Here is a 16,807-nt window from a genome sequence, read left to right as displayed (position 1 = left end):
TTGACATGTTTCTAAAACCAGAATGATCATGCCTTGGAAGAGCTATGATATGGATCATTTGAGAGGATCTGTGAATTCCTATTATGTCCAAGAAAGTCTGTTCCCTTCCCGAAGGCAGTTGGAAATATTTAGCTTGGCACTAAGCAATTTAGAGATTTGTGAAAATAAGATAAAAACTGCTATCATAAAAGTCCTGGTTAAATCTTTCACAGGAAATATATTCTGAGATTACACATAGAACTACCCCTAGTGCTATCTTTTAGCTCAGATATTGATTTTATTCAGATGCTTCCCAAGTCTAGATATTCATACATCCAATATGTGCTGGGCAACTCCAATACTTATGCTTTTTGGCCACCATAAGGCTTTGTTCTACCACAGGCTCCCTGCCATGATGTTCTGCTTCACCACAGTTCCAAAAACAATGAAGCCAAGTGATTATAATCTGAAACCATGAGGCAAAATATTTCTTTCCTCCTTTAAGTTGGTTTACCTCAGGTATTTTGTCACAGCAATAGAAAGCTGATGAATACAACAGTCCAATGGAGAAAGGAAAATGTTTTAATCTGCCTGTTGATTCATATATTCATCTTAATATCTCCAAAGCACATCAAATTCAAAATGTCCAAAACGGAACTCAAACCTTCTCACCCTCCCACTTCCTTGTTGAGACTGATGCAGTACCCATCTTTTGCCCCTAAGGGCAATCAACTGGCAAAGTCCACTGATTCTGGCTTCTTAATAGTCTCTCACGTAGGGACTGCAAATTGGTGCAACCACTCTGGAAAGCAGTATGGAGATTCCTCAGAAAACTTGGAATGGAACCACTATTTGACCTAATCATCCCACTCTGAGGTTTATACCTAAAGGACTTAAAGTCAACATACTACAGTGATATAGCCACATCAATGTTTATAGCAACTCAATTCACAATAGCTAAGCTATGGAAACAATGTAGATGCCCTTCAACTGATGAGTGGATAAAGGGAAATGTGGTACATATACACAATGGAATATTACTCAGCCATAAAGAAAAATGAAATTATGGCTTTTGCTGGTAAATGGATGGTACTGGAGACTATTGTGTTAAGTAAAATAAGCCAATCTGAAAAACAAAGGCCAAATGTACTCTCTGATATGTGGATGCTGACTCACAATGGGCAGGGAAGGGAGGTGGGAAGTGGGGAAAGAGAAGGAGGATGGGAATGGGAAAGACAGTAGAATGAATCAGATATAACTTTCCTATGTTCTTATGTGAATATATGACCGGTGTAATCCCAAATCATGTACAACCATAAAAATGGGAAGTTATACTCCATGAATGTAAGATACGTCAAAATACATTCTATTGTTAAATATAACTAAAAAGAAACAAGAAATTAAAAAATAGTCTCTCATACATAATTAATAAGGGCAATGTTTTTGATTACCCACTCCATGCTATGCATTGTAATAAGTGCTCTATATATGTCACATAATCTTCATGATCAACATAGGAGGAAGCTATTATTATTCTCTTTTCAAAGATGAGGAAACTGAAGTTCAGATGTGTTAACTAATGTGTTCAAGGCCACACATTTTGCAAATGGCAAGACTTGGTCTGGGACCCAGATGCACCTGGCCCCAAAGTCCAAGTTTTTCTAACTGTGATCTACCACTTTCTCCCTTCTCTATTTCCAGCTCAGTATCAGATTTAGGGTTCATCCCCTGTAGTTTGATTATTGCAATGTATTTCCAACTAATCTCCTAGCCTGTCATGTATTTTCCTTCTCCAGTCTATCTTTTGAGTGAGGAGAGAGAGAGAGAGAGAGAGAGAGAGAGAGAGAGAGAGAGAATTTTAATATTTTATTTCTTAGTTTTTGGCAGACACAACATCTTTGTTTGTATGTGGTGCTGAGGATCGAACCCAGGACGCACACATGCCAGAGGGGCGCGCTACCACTTGAGCCACATCCCCAGCCCCAAGTCTATCTTAATTTTAGCTGACCAGGTGTACTCAATGTCAAATAAAAACTTCAGGGACCTCTCAATACACACAAAATATGGAATGGCCTTTGCCTTTAACATGTATAATGGCAACTCCACAGGCCCCATCTAAAATGCTACCACATGTTCTATCAGTTTCCCCACAAAACTTAAAAGTGGGTGTAGTATGCACACTCTCTTTTTCCTCTCCAGCATCTGTATCTAATTTATCTCTACTCATAACACCTTAGCCCAAGGTAATTTTTTGTTGTGGGAACCTTTCTTGTACATAATAGCAGGTTTAGCAACATTGCTAGAAACAGTAGCAACCTCCCCAAGTCATGACAACCAAGAATGTCCTCAGGAACAACCAAATGTTTCTTGGAGGGCAAAACCACTCCCGGCTGAAAACCACTGCCATATATGGTATTATGTTCATGTGATGGCTTTTGAGTAGACTGCTCTGAAAAGGGTTACCTGTCTTTCAAAAAACCATTTCCAGAACTCACCATTGCGAGTCAACTTTGGGGTAGTTCGGGAATTCACTAGGTTCTCCATTTCCAAATGAATATCTTTCGTTTCTCCAGTATCATATAAATGGCGCACCTGGCAGAAAATTGAAAAGAAGGAAAATCAAACACCATGTAACAAATTCCCACCTAAAAGCAGAATGACTACAATGAAAGACTGGGAAAGTGGATTAAGTTTATTTATTTGTGTGTAAGTTTGTTTATGTATTTTTTGTTTTGGTGGTGGCAGTGCTGTAGGTCAAACCCCAAGCCTTTTGTATGCTAGCATGTACTCTACCACTGGGAGCTACACCCTCAGCCCCACGGTAAAGTTCAGACAGAAGTTAAGGTGATAACCTTTAAATCTTTTATGGAATGGGTTAGGTTATATAGAAACAAATACATAGCAACTGTAAGAAATTGTGCTGAAAGTTAACTACTCAATCACAGAGGTCCCTCTGGTGAGTCTCTGTTGGACAATTAAGACTGCTCATTAACAGAATTTATAAACATTTTACCACATATATATGGAAGGCCCAAAGGCACAAACTTCATATAGAAGACAAAAAAATTACTCTGCAACACAGAAAATATATCAAATAGGTTGCTTCCTAAAATTCTATTCTTAGGAATTATTATGCTTTGTAAAATGCCATTCTCAATACAGTAATGAGGGTTCAGAGTTTCTGAGAATGCAACAGAACCAAAAAATAATTGGTTTACAATAATAACAATATCTTCTACTTTTATGTTTTTATTTTTCAATGTTCTTCCCAGAGAACAATCTCATTTGTACTTATAATGATCCCGTGAGTAGGTAGGAATTCCACTTCTCAGCTGAAAAACTGAGGCTCAGACATAGTAAAATGACCCATCTGAGTCACAGGTAATTAGTGACCAACAGGCAAGTGGAAGTCACATCTTCAGAATAATGAACCAATCAACGCTCTTTCCCCGACTGTATGTGATTTAAATTAAGAGGCATGGGATGAAGTCCTAGGTACACTATTTTGATCACATTTGATCTTCTGTAAGTATTCAACAACTCCATGCCTTAGTTGCTCAACAAGTTGATGGAAAATAATACCTACTTCCACCAATTCAGAGAGATACCGACTTGGATTACTGAAATTATGTTTATGTATAGGTATATGGGATTACTGAAAGTGTATATGGTATTAAAACCAACATAATTATATACATTTTGATCTATTAGAGTTCTGATCAGTCCTGAGAATAGGCCCAGATGCACATATCTGACTAGAATGCTCTTACCTGGCTTGGCCGGAGGAAGTTGACATTAATATTAGGATACCTAGTGACAGGGTCGATGCTATACTGGCTGAAGTTCTTGCTCACATTCTCAGGGGTGGTTTGAGGCAGCAACCTATAAATGCTTTCCCTGCAATAACACACAACATAGAAGTGACAAGCACAATAAACATTTTCCTTTTTGTAATATTTGTTTTGACAGTCCACCAAATTATCTGATGTATACAATATATCTTCATTCTTGGAAAGTTTTCTTTGACTCTACATCAACCCTAGCTTCTCAGAACCACCACTACTCAGTGATTTCAAGGACAATGGATTAGTTAAGAGCCAAAGAGAAGAACAGGTCAATGCTATGGAGAGTGATAATTGTCTAGTCTAATTTAAAAGGCAACTAATTTACTATTGTGTTTTTAAGTGTGCCAATATATACTTTAATTTTAAAAATTAGGTAAAAAGAGAACCTGTCACCACATTAAGCCAGAATGCCTTAAGGTTTGAGAAATGTTTAAAAACAATTTGGCGTTATCATTTCAATCACTTTCCATTTCTTATGTTAGCATGTTCTGACTACGACAATGACTTCATCAGTTTAAGCCTTTCTAGCTTAAGGTCAGGATGATCTAAATTGCACTTTTTAAGTATTTGTTCACGTAATGGTCATAAAAGAACCAGATGGTATATAGAGATTCAGATATTATTTTCCAATAATAAATTCATTTAGAAAGGGACAAGAGAACAGTCCCATTAGATCATCTTTAGGTTTCTAAAATTTTATGAAATATCTTGCCTTTCCTCTTTTTAAAAAAAAAAATTTTTTTTTTTTTTTTTTAGTTGGTAGTTAGATACAATACCTTTGTTTTCATTTATTTATTTTTATGTGGTGCTGAGGATCAAACCCAGGGCCTCGCACATGCTAGGTGAGTGCACTACCGCTGAACCACAACCCCAGCCTCACCTTTCCTCTCTTACATATAAAAACATCTTTAATGAATAAAGGAAGAGAGAATGAAGAAGGAAGAACTTTTACTCAGCCTGAGGAATAAGCCACTCCTTTTCCCCAGTTTTTTCATGGAAGAGACTTATTACCTCTCTGCCAGGACTTCCAAGGGGCTGGTTCCTAGAGACCAACTTCGTACCATCCAGGCAGAGTCCATAGCAGCTAGAAAGCCCCGGGCTATTCCTGTTCCCATGGGCCAGAAGGGCTATAAAAGAGATACAAGACAGAGTTAAAATAAGTTATCTTTCTTCTCTTCAGTACTGGGGATTGAACTTGGGGCCTAGCTCATGCTAGGCAAGTGCTTTACCGCTGAACTACCACCCTAGTCCTTTTTATATTATTTTGTCATTTAATTGCCAATGCTGGCCTCAAATTTGTAATCCTCCTGCCTCAGCCTCCCAAGTAGCTGAGATTACAGGCTAACACTACCATATCCAGCTAATAAATCATTTTTAAAAGAGTTAAGCTAAACTGAAGAACAAAAGAAAGTGTGCTGCCAACAGTTGTATTTGGCAACTATTCAGACTCTGGATATCTCCATTTCACAAACTAGTACAGAGTCAAGTTATAAAAGTTGCAGAATTTCTAACCATTCTTAATGTCATTATTTTTTTCCTGGTTGGTATAACTCCTGTAGAGGTCTTGCCTATGCTGCTGATGCTCACTCTACAGCCAGTATACCCAGATTTGCTCCTCATTATTACTGTTCCTCAGTACTGCCTCTACCATAAAGTGCTGTTTCCCTTAGTACTCACCTCTAGGAGGCTGTCCCCAACCAGAGCCACTAATAACTGGTGTCCATTCTGTTCCCGTACCAAGGCTGCATTCTCAGAGGCATACATACAAGTGAAGTCAAACATGGCCACATCAGGCTGCCCATAATGATTGATGGCAAAATCTAGAGAGGGCAGCTGCTGTTGCGTGGAGAAGTCAGCTGCCTCCCGGGCATAGTTTAGCAATGCCTCCTGGTCCACGTTCTCCCGGGAAAGCAAGAGTTCTGTGTCAGCATAGTCCTGTCCAGAGAAAGAAGAGGTACAAGATGGAAAAACCCAGGCAGGGATGGATGGCTTGACTTGAACATAAAATGTTAGACATAACCTAGTTCCACAGCTTTTCCTTCCCCTTAAAGTGATTTAATATTCCACCAAGCCTGTACACAAAGTAAAAAGAAGTTTTTGGGTGAGGGGTATTTCTAAGAGTAAATAGGCTTTGCTGCCTAAAAACAGTCTTGGCTTTTCTATTTGCTTGGAGCAAGTCGCTACTCCTCTGATCCTGGCTTACCTACCTCACAGAGTTGTTCTGAATAACAAATTAAATAATTTCTGTAAGCTAAAAAAGTATTTAATGGTTTGTTATCTTCTATAATCATTATCTTTTGAATAGCAAACAGCTTTTTTTCAGCTGGGAACTCAGACTTGCATAGCTCATCATGCTTAAAGGAAGAATCTGAAAAGCTTCAGTGCCAAAGAGATGTGGCTAGGAGCGTTAGTAGCTGAGGAGGATGGGAAGGAATGAACTGAAAATGGAACACAGGTTTTCAAAATCATATATAAGATTCTGTAAGGCTCTATCGAAAATCACCAACAGGAAAAAACAAAAATGAGAGAAAAAGAACTTTAAGTAAGGGACTAAAAAGCTCCTTTTCTGCTTTGGAGGTTCCTGCACACTGAGTCAAGTCTCTGCTCTCCTGAAGTGGGGACTCAGTTTCCAAGTATTACTGATGATACTTTCAGCTACAACTATAAGATGTCAGAAGTCAAAACACAACACTCAGGTTGGTTCTAGAAATATTGCTTGTTCAACATTAAATAGCTACAGTGGGTTTAGTTTATAAACAGCACTCACAGAAGGCACAGCTCCTGCCCTATAAAAAATGAAAACAAAAAGTAAAACAGATCTTAATTAACAGTCTAGATTGCTCTTATCTATTTTTGACTGACAACCACAGCTCTGCCCAGATGGTAAATTTAAGTCTTAACTTAGTCCCAGGCATCTTAACTGCTTTACTGGCTAGTTCTTATTGGTAACAATAAAATAGCCCCAGATAATGAACACTTTATAAAGCATCCAGCCAAGTATGTCTTGCTTCTACTTTGGCAGAATGGGCTATACAAACTGCTTTCTCCTGTTTCTCTCTTTATATATACAGGACTGCTATGCTGAGAAACAGACACAAGGTTCATGGGTGGAAAGGAGACTTTGTGCTGCAAGCATGTGCTCATCAGCTCATTCTCCATTTGGTCTCAATATGGCAATAGTGTGACTCAGACTAAAAGGACTTGATTCATTATCATTCTACAAGACAAAGGGCTCCCTGAGATTCAGCTTTGAGTCTGGTGGGAATTGTACAAGCCTAAATCAACACCTCTGGTGTTTATTTGCTTCTAACTGTTTCATCACACAGGGGAAGTAATTCCCATATTCAGACCAATGAGACCAACTAAGACTTAAGACACTTTCCTTAAGAAACCATCCACCTTGCAACTCTCTAATTTCAGATTATCTCCACACAATTAGTTTTGCAAAAAAAAAAAAAAAAAAAAGGCTGGCTAAAGATGGACATTAGGCCTTTGTTGTTCACTCTGAACAAAGCCTAAATATACCAATTCAGTGTTGCCACAGTAAAATCAGAGCCATAATCAGGCTGTCATAAGCACCAAGCATTGCTTCTTGGTTGAACTCTCTTCCCTCTATCACCTCCCTCCCAAAAAAAGATCTACTGACCAATCAATAATTGGTCATATATGAAATTCATTATAATCTCAAACAAAGTCACCTAAAATTAAACTATTTATGCAAGAAATGATTCTTGACATTTGCTTTGAAACAATCCAGTGGCAGGAGAAGTGAGTGGAGTGGGGTTTTACTGAAACAATATTGGCCATGTTAATAACTGCTAAAGCTAAAGAATGGGCATAAGAGTTCATTATACTATTCTCCCTATTTCTGTTAAATTAACAATTTTCCATAATAAAAATATTTTTTTCAAAGTTAAACTAAAAACCATCAGTGATTTGAGGAGATGTATTCAATGCTCATCTTTATTCCCTTGCAGAAAAATCCCATCAGACAATAAAGCCCTTTCTCTTGATGATCATATTAACAAATTCAACAAAAGTGGTTTGAAAGAGATCCATTGCTCACATGCAGTATCACCCCTTTGTCCAGTAAACTCTGCTTTTTGGCTGTCATAACGAAATAGTGTGTGTCATCTTTGTAGTAGACGATGTTCTCCAAATCAATACCTGTAACCAGAAAACAAACATGCATAGGAGTTTGCTGAGTAGGGCAGCCAGGGAGATTACTTGGGTCTATCTAAGACAGGGTCATAAAATTCCAAGTAGGAAGATGCTTAGGCCCAGATTCTCTCTTCCTGCCTATTCAGTTCATGAAAATAAGGGGAGCTTTGTTTCCCTCTGTACTATTCTTAATCCACCTTAAGTTATTCTGAAAACAATGACCAAAAGTTAACCAAAAAATAAGAATTGGAAAAACAAAAAAGAGGGTAATCCTTACAAGAGGGTGTGGCTTAGTTAACAGATTAAACCTCTTTGAGTCATCAAAGAAGCTAGAGAACTAGAGAAATCTCATAAACTGGGCATGGTTGCATACACCTGTAATCCTAGCAGCTCAGGAGGTTGAGGCAGGAGGATTTCAGGTTCAAAGCAACTTAGGCTGTGAGCAACCTAGTGAGACCTTGTCACAAAATAAAAAATAAGAAAGTCTTTGGGGGCAGCTGGGGTTGTGGCTCAGTCGAGCGCTCGCCTAGCATGTGTGAGGCACTGGGTTCGATCCTCAGCACCACATAAAAATAAGTAAATAAAAATAAAGATAATTTTTTTTTTTTTTTAAAAGGGGAGGTAGTGGTGATGTGGCTCAGTGGTTAAGTGCCCTTGGGTTCAATCCCTGGTACCAAAACAAAAATAAAAACAGGGTAGATGTCTGGAAGTAGAGAATGAGCTATTGTCTTTTTAATTTTATTCATCTAAAAAACGAAGGCAATGAAATCAAGTCTAGAAAATAGAGAATAACATCTTATTTTATTTTTATGTGGTGCTGAGGATTGAACCCAGGGCCCCTCGCATGCCAGGCCAGCGTGTTACTGTTTGAGCCACATTCTCAGCACCACATAAAAATAAAATAAGATGTTGTATCCACTGAAAACTGAAAAATAAATATAAAAAAAAGTTCTTTCTAAAAAAAAAAAATAGAGAATAAAATACATATTTTTTTGTTGCAGCAAAATATATCTATTCAAAAGCCATCATACAACAATGTCATTCCTGTCTGTCATATGGTTTGCTTTCAAGTTCAAATGAACTCAGGAAGAAGACTGCATACTTAATATCTGTTAGGTTCTCAATAAAACCAGAGAGCTACCAACTGGCAGTTTGCTATATCCAGTGCCATAACTTAGCATCACAATGTAGAGTAAGGGATTGGGGGTGAGTTGGTAGAAGGCAGATGAATACTTTAAAGCAAAACAATAAATAAAAACAAAATCTAGAGCAGCCTAGCCATTGTGCTAAAGACTGATAACACAAGAGCAGGAGACAGAATGATATGGGACCATTAAGCTAAGAACAAAGCACAGGAGTGAAGAAAAAGCAGGACAAATGACATAACAGTAATAACAAGCACCATCCACCCTATCAAACCCCCAAGAAAAAAAGTAATAAGTAACTATTTCAATGTTTAACCTTATTACTTTGGAGGAATCTACACCAACCTGTGGCTTCTCGTAGCTCCTGGAAAAATTTTTGGTTAAATATGAAAGCCACACCACTGATCTCTTCCACTTTGGCTTCTGCTGTTGTATTTCGGTTAATAAAATTTGCTGTAATGGCAATAGCCAGTTTGCCACGAAATTCTTTCCGGCGAAATCCTGGAGGGAAAAAGTTTTCATAGGTGGCAATTGGCTAGAGAAGAAAGATGATCACTTCAAATGAGGAGAGTGTTGATGAAGACATTAGGGAAAATGTGGAGAATGAAACTCAATGAAAAATTTTTAGGGCAGGTCTCCCACATCATTAATAAACAATCTGAAATCTGACTGAACAGAATACTATTCAGTACTAGGGATTCCATTTAAAAAGGGGAGCAGATGTGCTGACTTAAATTACATTCTACATTGTCAATTCCCAAAAAGTATATCTTGGGCTGGGGCTGTAGCTCAGTGGTGGAGGGCTTGCCTCACGCTGTGAGGCACTGGGTTTGATCCTCAGCACCACATAAAAACAAATAAAAATATTGTATCCATCTACAACTAAAAAAATATTTTAAAAAAGTATATCTCATCTCTTAGTACTTTAACAAGGTACTTAACAAGAGCACCCTGTAAAATATACTCAGAGTGAGCACTGTCTGGAAGAAAGCTGAGATGCCATGTAATTCAAATAGGGAACCCAGCAAGGCAAAGTATCAGTAATCTCTGAGACTTGGGAGGCTGAGGCAGAAAGACTGAAAGTTGGAGGCCAGCCTCCACAGTTTAGCAAGACTTTGTTTCAAAATAAAAATTAAAAAACGGACTGAGGATGTAGCTCAGTGCATTGGGTTCCATCCTCAGTACCCCTGCCCCCGACAATAAAAGATAGCACATGTGCAAATTCTCAGGAACATGGACTCTTGGGGACAAGGTCAGCCTCTATTCTTCTCTGAAGAGAGTAAGTAGAGCACAAGCCAATACCTTCCAAGGTGTTCCTACGGCCATCCCCACCAATGATCACTTCAAATTCATACTCTGATACAGGATGAGTTTTGGGGTGCACCAGTGCCCGCCAACCTATCCCTGTGGACCAAATGCAAAATTAAGATCATTATTCAGATCAAATTCATATCTCTAAGATCATCTCTAGATACCCAGGCATAAAGAATGCACAAAACTCCAAGCTAAATACAATAAATAGAAAAGTATGGGGTATAAACTTCAGATAGAAAGAAGCTCCGAAGAGAATTTACAAAGGGACTTTCCCCACCATATGATTTTTCTATAGTACAAGTGCCTGCAATGACTAAGTCAAAGACCTCCTCATGAACTTTGGATTGGGCAAAGAGTCGGGGGGCATGGGGATAGGAAAGACGGTGGAAGGAGACGGACATCATTACCCTAGGTACATGTATGATTGCATGAATGGTGTGACTCTACTTTGTGTACAACCAGAGAAGTGAAAAACTGTGCTCCATTTGTGTATAATGAATCGAAGCGCATTCTGCTGTTATGTATAACTGATTAGAATAAATTCAAAAATTTTAACAAAAGGCCTCCTTATTCAACTTTAACAGTAAACTTCAAAGGCACAGACTATACAAAGAAATCCCTTTAACTAGTTCTGAAAAACACTGGCAGATTATTCCCATGTTCTTCTTTTACCTCATCTGTTCTCATCCTTTAAATGCCATTTTAAGCTTTCTTCATTTGTCCAATTCAACTTACGTTCGTTTTCTTGATCCTCAGGAGGCTGTACAAGTCCTTGGAATTCTACATTGACATGTATTTCGATGCCTAGGATCAAGGCTACTTTCAAAAGTATTAGTTGGAGTTGACGTATACCTGGGTAAATACAAAGACTACATGTTTGCAAGAGCACACAGAGAAGAAAGAACACACCAGTAGTTGCTCCTCATGTTCCCTCCCACTCTTTCACCTATGCATAGTCTATTCAGGTTCTCCAAAGTCTTTTGGAGCAGGAGACATTTTCTATGCCATGTTCTCTAACTTCTTTCTTTTTAAGGGTAAATACCAACCAGTGGAAGAGATGCTCTAGAGACATTAAAGGCCACCTACATCTTTGAGTTAGGTATTCTAAACAATAGAAAACTTGGAGACAGCATGAGACTGTGACCTACAGGAGACTCTCCTTTCTAGCTTCCCCTGATCTGTCAGAGATGTTATTCTCAGTAGTTATCTATAGTCGTAATGGGACATGGCACCTACCACAGGACACAGGAGTACACTCATGAGTACACTTTTCACAGCTTGATATGGAGCCACTGTATCACCCTCTGAGTCACACTCCCAAAGACTCATTAAGTCTCATGCTAGCACACATTTTATTTTTGCAGATAACTATTGTTCCAAGCACTTCTGTCAGGGAAGTAGAAGTTGTTAGCCAGTGTTTGATAAATTGGCACAACCACTTCAAACAGAAAAAAGTCTGGTACTCAGACCAAAGTTTCTTTGATAAAGTTTCCCTGGACTCTTTAGTGACAACCAATTTTTAAATAGAGGATTTCAACTTCATAATGCAGACAATTTCTGTTCTGAATTGGTTTTCAGATAGGCCACTTATAGGCATGAAAACAATAATCAACTGCATTAACTTGTATTTACCCGTTTCAAAAATACAGAGACTCCAAATGAGTTTGAAGATTGACAAGAGAATGCCAAGAGCTATTCTGGCTGTAGACTGCGTGAGAAACACCTAACCAGAGGAATTCCACTACTGACTTGTTATTCATGACCAACCTAGAACTCTGCTTTCTCTTTAAGTGTAAGGACTGTATCCCTGTAGCCTGTTCTTCTTATGTTAGTTTAGCATATGAAAGATTACACTGCAGAGAGCCACAGCCTGTGTACTTCTTCTACTACTTTAAGAACCATCAAAGGATTGAGGCCCAAATTGGTCACCGGTTTCCAAAAGTGTAGCCCCTCTGCCTATCTTACACACTGCAAGTATTCAGTAATAGTCCAAGACCTAACTCAGACATCCTTAAGCCAGACTCCTCCTCCTTGCACAGGGCAAACATTGTAGTTCAAAGTTCTAGGTTATAGAACTTCAAGAGGCAAATATTTTGACTCAAAATAGGGAATGCTTGCTACATGATAGATACCTATGAGATCGGAACAAATTATGCTATTGAGCAGGAATTCCTCAGATAACCTACCTGTCTCTGTCTACTGAAAAGTGGGCGGGAGAAGGGTTGGAATCCTACAGCAGCTGATGTTACTCACTGATATGATCGATGGCTCCAGCACAGAACTTGCCATAGAACTTCTTGGCACCCAGACCTCGAAGATCATGTATGGTGAAAGGCCAGAGATGTAAGACATTGTTGCGGGAAAAGGCATCTCGCTTCTCAATAACCACCACCTTAGCTCCCAATAAGGATAAATCAATGGCTGTGCGGAGACCACAGGGGCCAGCTCCAATGATGAGACACTGCAAAACACAGCTGCTTTAAGGCAAAGTTTGTGACTCTTAAAACATATTTCTAGAGATATTTTATAATCTCATAACCATCATTCTTGTAAACCTTCAGTGAGGGCTATTCTCCCCATTACCAAAAAAACTTCAAACCTGTCTGGGTCACAGCAGAGTTTGAAAGAAGAGCTGTGGTAGCTATGGATGGGAAAGACTGAACAAGTGCTACTTGTGAACCAAGTACATGTTCATCTTGGTCAGCCTGTAAGGCCCACATATCTGTAACATATTTAAAGGGGTAATCATTTCAATAAACAGTATGAAAATCACATCTAATCTTTCACTGACAGGAGAGGACCTTTTGAAAGTCTTCTATGTTCAGCAGATTTCTGTCCAGGGAGGTAGAGATTATTATGGTTCAAGAAATCTTCAGAGCCCTGGAATGGATTTACCATACAGATAATTCTCTGAAGGCCACTTTCAAAAGCCAAAATTTTATGTGCTAAAAGAGATGTAAAATCACCATTTCTAAACTGAAAGTCCAGGGAAATGCTCTTGAAAATCAATACTCTAGAGAAATATTCAGCGTGAGGCTAAATAAAGATCTTAATTAGTTTGTACTGCATGCTCAGAAGAAAGCTGTGCAACACATTTGACTTTGAGTTCCTTTCATTCTTAATAAAGTCCAGTACTCAGGAAAGTTTTGCTTTTGAATTTCTTGAATATTATTGATGATATCTATTCAAATGTAAATCCACTGGGATGGGTCTCTAGTTATCCACACAAGGGCAAACTGAAGTTGAGTATAGAGTTATGGTTTTATAAAGATGACATGTCAAGAACTATGAAGTTATGCATAGACAAGACTTTTAACCTATCCATGACCTTGCTAAATGATATGCATCCTCCTAAGAGGGTTAGGTTCAAAATGAAACTTCAGCAAAATGCAAAGCTTGACTTCAGGGTTGTACTTAAAAAGTTGAGACTTTGAATGTCCAATATGAAAATACATGAAATATGCTCAGAAAAGGGTCTGGCACATGAAACAGTCAACTTTTCAACAGATGAATGGACAAAGAAAATGTAGTATATTTACACACAATGGAGTATTACTCAGCCATAAAGAAGAATGACTTTATGACATTTGCCAGCAAATAGATGAATCTGGAGACAATCATGCCAGTCCTAAAGCCAGTTCTAAAAAACCAAAGGTCAGATGTTTTCTGATATGTGAAAGCTAACCCACAATAAGGGAATGGGGTGAGGGGAAGAACGAAATGCAGTAGATTAGACAATGGAGAATGGAGGGCGGGGGGATAAGAAAAGGAAAGACAATGAAATAAATTTGACATTATTTCCCCATGTACATATATGAAAACATTACAGTGAATAGTGAATCCTATCATCACATACATCCATGAGATCCTAACTAGAATAAGATATATTCCATGCTTATATATCAAAATGGATTCTGCTATTATATATAACTAAAAAGAACCAATAATTTTTTTTAAAAAAAGGAAAGAAAAAAATGAGCATGGGTAATGGATCTGCAAAATTTCAACAGATTATAAGCTTAATTTCTTAGGTAATGAATGGACAAAAAAATGTAGTATATTTACACACAGCGATGCTAGAATCTGCCTGGCATCAACCTAGCCTGGCAATCTTACCCAGTCCATCTCTATTCAATTCTTCTAATTGGTACCTAGTTAAACTCTCATGTCAGTGACCTTAGAGTCTGAGAATAGTTAAGCCCTTACCTTAGTGTTAGTGCATGCTTTTCCCTTTTTATAGTCTTTGTGACTGCCCCGTTTGTCCAACTTTGCCCAGAGAGCTTTGGCTTTCCAGTAATTAAGCTTGGACTTGAGCTTGTGATAGAAGGAACGGTAGTCTTTAGGCTTCAGTTCCAGGTGGTCACAGAGTTCTTGAAAGGCCTTGAGGGTTCCCTTGCAGGTAGTGGCTTGGACAAACCGGTCAAAGAGGACATGAGCTTGGTTCGTGGTCTCATGCTTCTTCTCTTCCATGCTTCCCCACTCTCAGCACTGCCCAACAGAGGGGGCAGTGGGATGGCAGTTGATCCACCTGACACTGTCACCTTAATCTAACGAAAAGAAAGAAAGAAATGGTCAGTATTTCTACAATTGATCTTTCTGAAGCAGAGATCTCAAGTGATAACACATTCATTCAACAAATGCATATTGAAATGCTCCAGGGACCATCCAAGATACTGAGGTGGAAAGATGAGTAAGACAGCCTTTGTTTTCAAGGATTTTATAGTCTAGTGAATGACAGGCACATAAACTGAATGATACAGTGTACCAATAGAGAGAGAGGAATAAGGAAGAGTACCTAAATCTCAGGGAGGCAGGGTCCTTATTAAAGATGAACCTCTAAGACATGACAGCAGAGTCTTCAGGGTAAGTAAATATTAGCCACATAAGAAGAAGTGTAGTATGTGAGAAATAAAGTAAAACACAGACAGTCCTATGAGGGACTGATAAAGATCAAAGTGTCAAAAAGATTCCCAGTTTTCCTTCTTAGGCCACTGAGAAATCATGATAGCAAGGCAATGAATTAAAAATAAAAGCACCCATTTGTGAATAGGGGTAGTAAACTCCCTTTTCAATCTGTCACATCTGAGCTACTTAGAGGAAAACATAGCCATATACTAGGCAGTGGAGTATGAATGTGAAGTTCAAGGGAGTCCTTAGAGATGCAGACCCAGGTTTGGGAGTCCTTAGTGTACAGTGGTAGTGGAACTGAAAAAAGCCATGGCTTTACATGTGCTCTAGGAAGAACAAACCTGCAAGAAGAGGCTGGTAGAAAGTCCATCCCACTAGAAAAGATTATGAGAAATACTGAAAAAGGGTAGTGTCATAGAAGTTCTAAGAAGCAGGAAGTTCAGATGTGGTAGTATCAGCAGAGATTTAAAAGACTTGAGAAGTCTTCTGTGTGTGGTACATGGCAGGACGGAGAGATTGTAGAGCTACCCCATTTTGCCCATAATCATATTTAACAATAACAATGATGCCATCTATATCTTCCACTTATCAAAACATGAACACATTTGCCATTCTATATGTCTGCTGTAAAGAGGCTTAAAGGCCCAAGATGGCACCTCATGTGTTTCTTCATCTACTTTCTCTCTGGCGTTTGTCTCATCACCTTTGTACCACATTTTATTTATCATCACTATTACAACCATTATTTGGAGGTAGGTGGCAAAGGGCCAAGCTAAGCCATATGAAGAATGTAGGACCGGGTGACTGTAGGGCACCACCCTGAGCCACATGTGCCTGCACAGGCTGCATGACCCTGGAAGTCACTTTGCCTCATAAAACTGATTTTGTTGTTGCTGTGGAAGACAAGAAGGAATGATTGATGACTTCTACAACTCTCTCCCAATTCTGAAGTTCTCTGAGCCTGTGTTAAAGAAATTCTCCTGGTCATAAAACTTGTTCCTGGTGCTTATCAATTCCATGAAAAAACACAATCTGCCAAAACTCACACAAAAATAATAGACAAATCTAAATAGGCCTATATCTATTAAAGAAATTAAATAAATAATCTCTCATACATAGACATAAAAATCCTGAAGATCAGCAAATTGAATCCAACATTATCCAATCAGAAGATACATCTCCAATTTACCACTAGTATGACAAACATGACTGGCTTGGAACTTTGGAAGATTTACTCTTGGGGATAGGAGAAGATGAAGGGAGTTATTTATGTGCTGTCCTCAGGAGGAGAAAGAAGGAAAAAGTGGCCTTCTATTTACTGATATAATGTAAGAGAGCCACCAAGCTACAGGTGCTGATACAATCAATTCTCAGAGAACAGGTGTCAAGTTTCACAAGGTTCTGTTGGGAAGCTCTTCCCATTATGAAGGAGAAATATCGCTCTGTTTTTCTCCA

The 16,807-nt window shown here is 38.6% G+C and overlaps 1 protein-coding gene across 16 annotated transcripts in view; it reads right to left on the bottom strand.

Moving 5' to 3' along the window:
- Mical3 (microtubule associated monooxygenase, calponin and LIM domain containing 3) overlaps positions 1 to 16,807 on the bottom strand; it is a 210,628-nt gene that overhangs the window by 103,692 nt on the left and 90,129 nt on the right. For all 16 annotated transcript variants that reach the window (XM_076853912.1, XM_076853916.1, XM_076853914.1 and 13 more), the window contains exons 2-11: positions 14,651 to 14,991; positions 12,698 to 12,905; positions 11,180 to 11,296; positions 10,433 to 10,534; positions 9,476 to 9,631; positions 7,891 to 7,991; positions 5,502 to 5,759; positions 4,836 to 4,951; positions 3,750 to 3,876; positions 2,475 to 2,571 (exon numbers count right to left, since the gene is read on the bottom strand). In XM_076853912.1, coding sequence (XP_076710027.1) covers positions 2,475 to 2,571; positions 3,750 to 3,876; positions 4,836 to 4,951; positions 5,502 to 5,759; positions 7,891 to 7,991; positions 9,476 to 9,631; positions 10,433 to 10,534; positions 11,180 to 11,296; positions 12,698 to 12,905; positions 14,651 to 14,914 — 1,546 coding nt within the window. In that variant the 5' untranslated portion in view covers positions 14,915 to 14,991. The remainder of the gene's footprint in view (positions 1 to 2,474; positions 2,572 to 3,749; positions 3,877 to 4,835; positions 4,952 to 5,501; positions 5,760 to 7,890; positions 7,992 to 9,475; positions 9,632 to 10,432; positions 10,535 to 11,179; positions 11,297 to 12,697; positions 12,906 to 14,650; positions 14,992 to 16,807) is intronic.

The sequence above is a fragment of the Callospermophilus lateralis genome, chromosome 4, assembly GCF_048772815.1.
Source record: "Callospermophilus lateralis isolate mCalLat2 chromosome 4, mCalLat2.hap1, whole genome shotgun sequence".
Classification (NCBI taxonomy): Eukaryota; Metazoa; Chordata; class Mammalia; order Rodentia; family Sciuridae; genus Callospermophilus; species Callospermophilus lateralis.
This window is presented reverse-complemented; position numbering and strand designations above follow the sequence as displayed.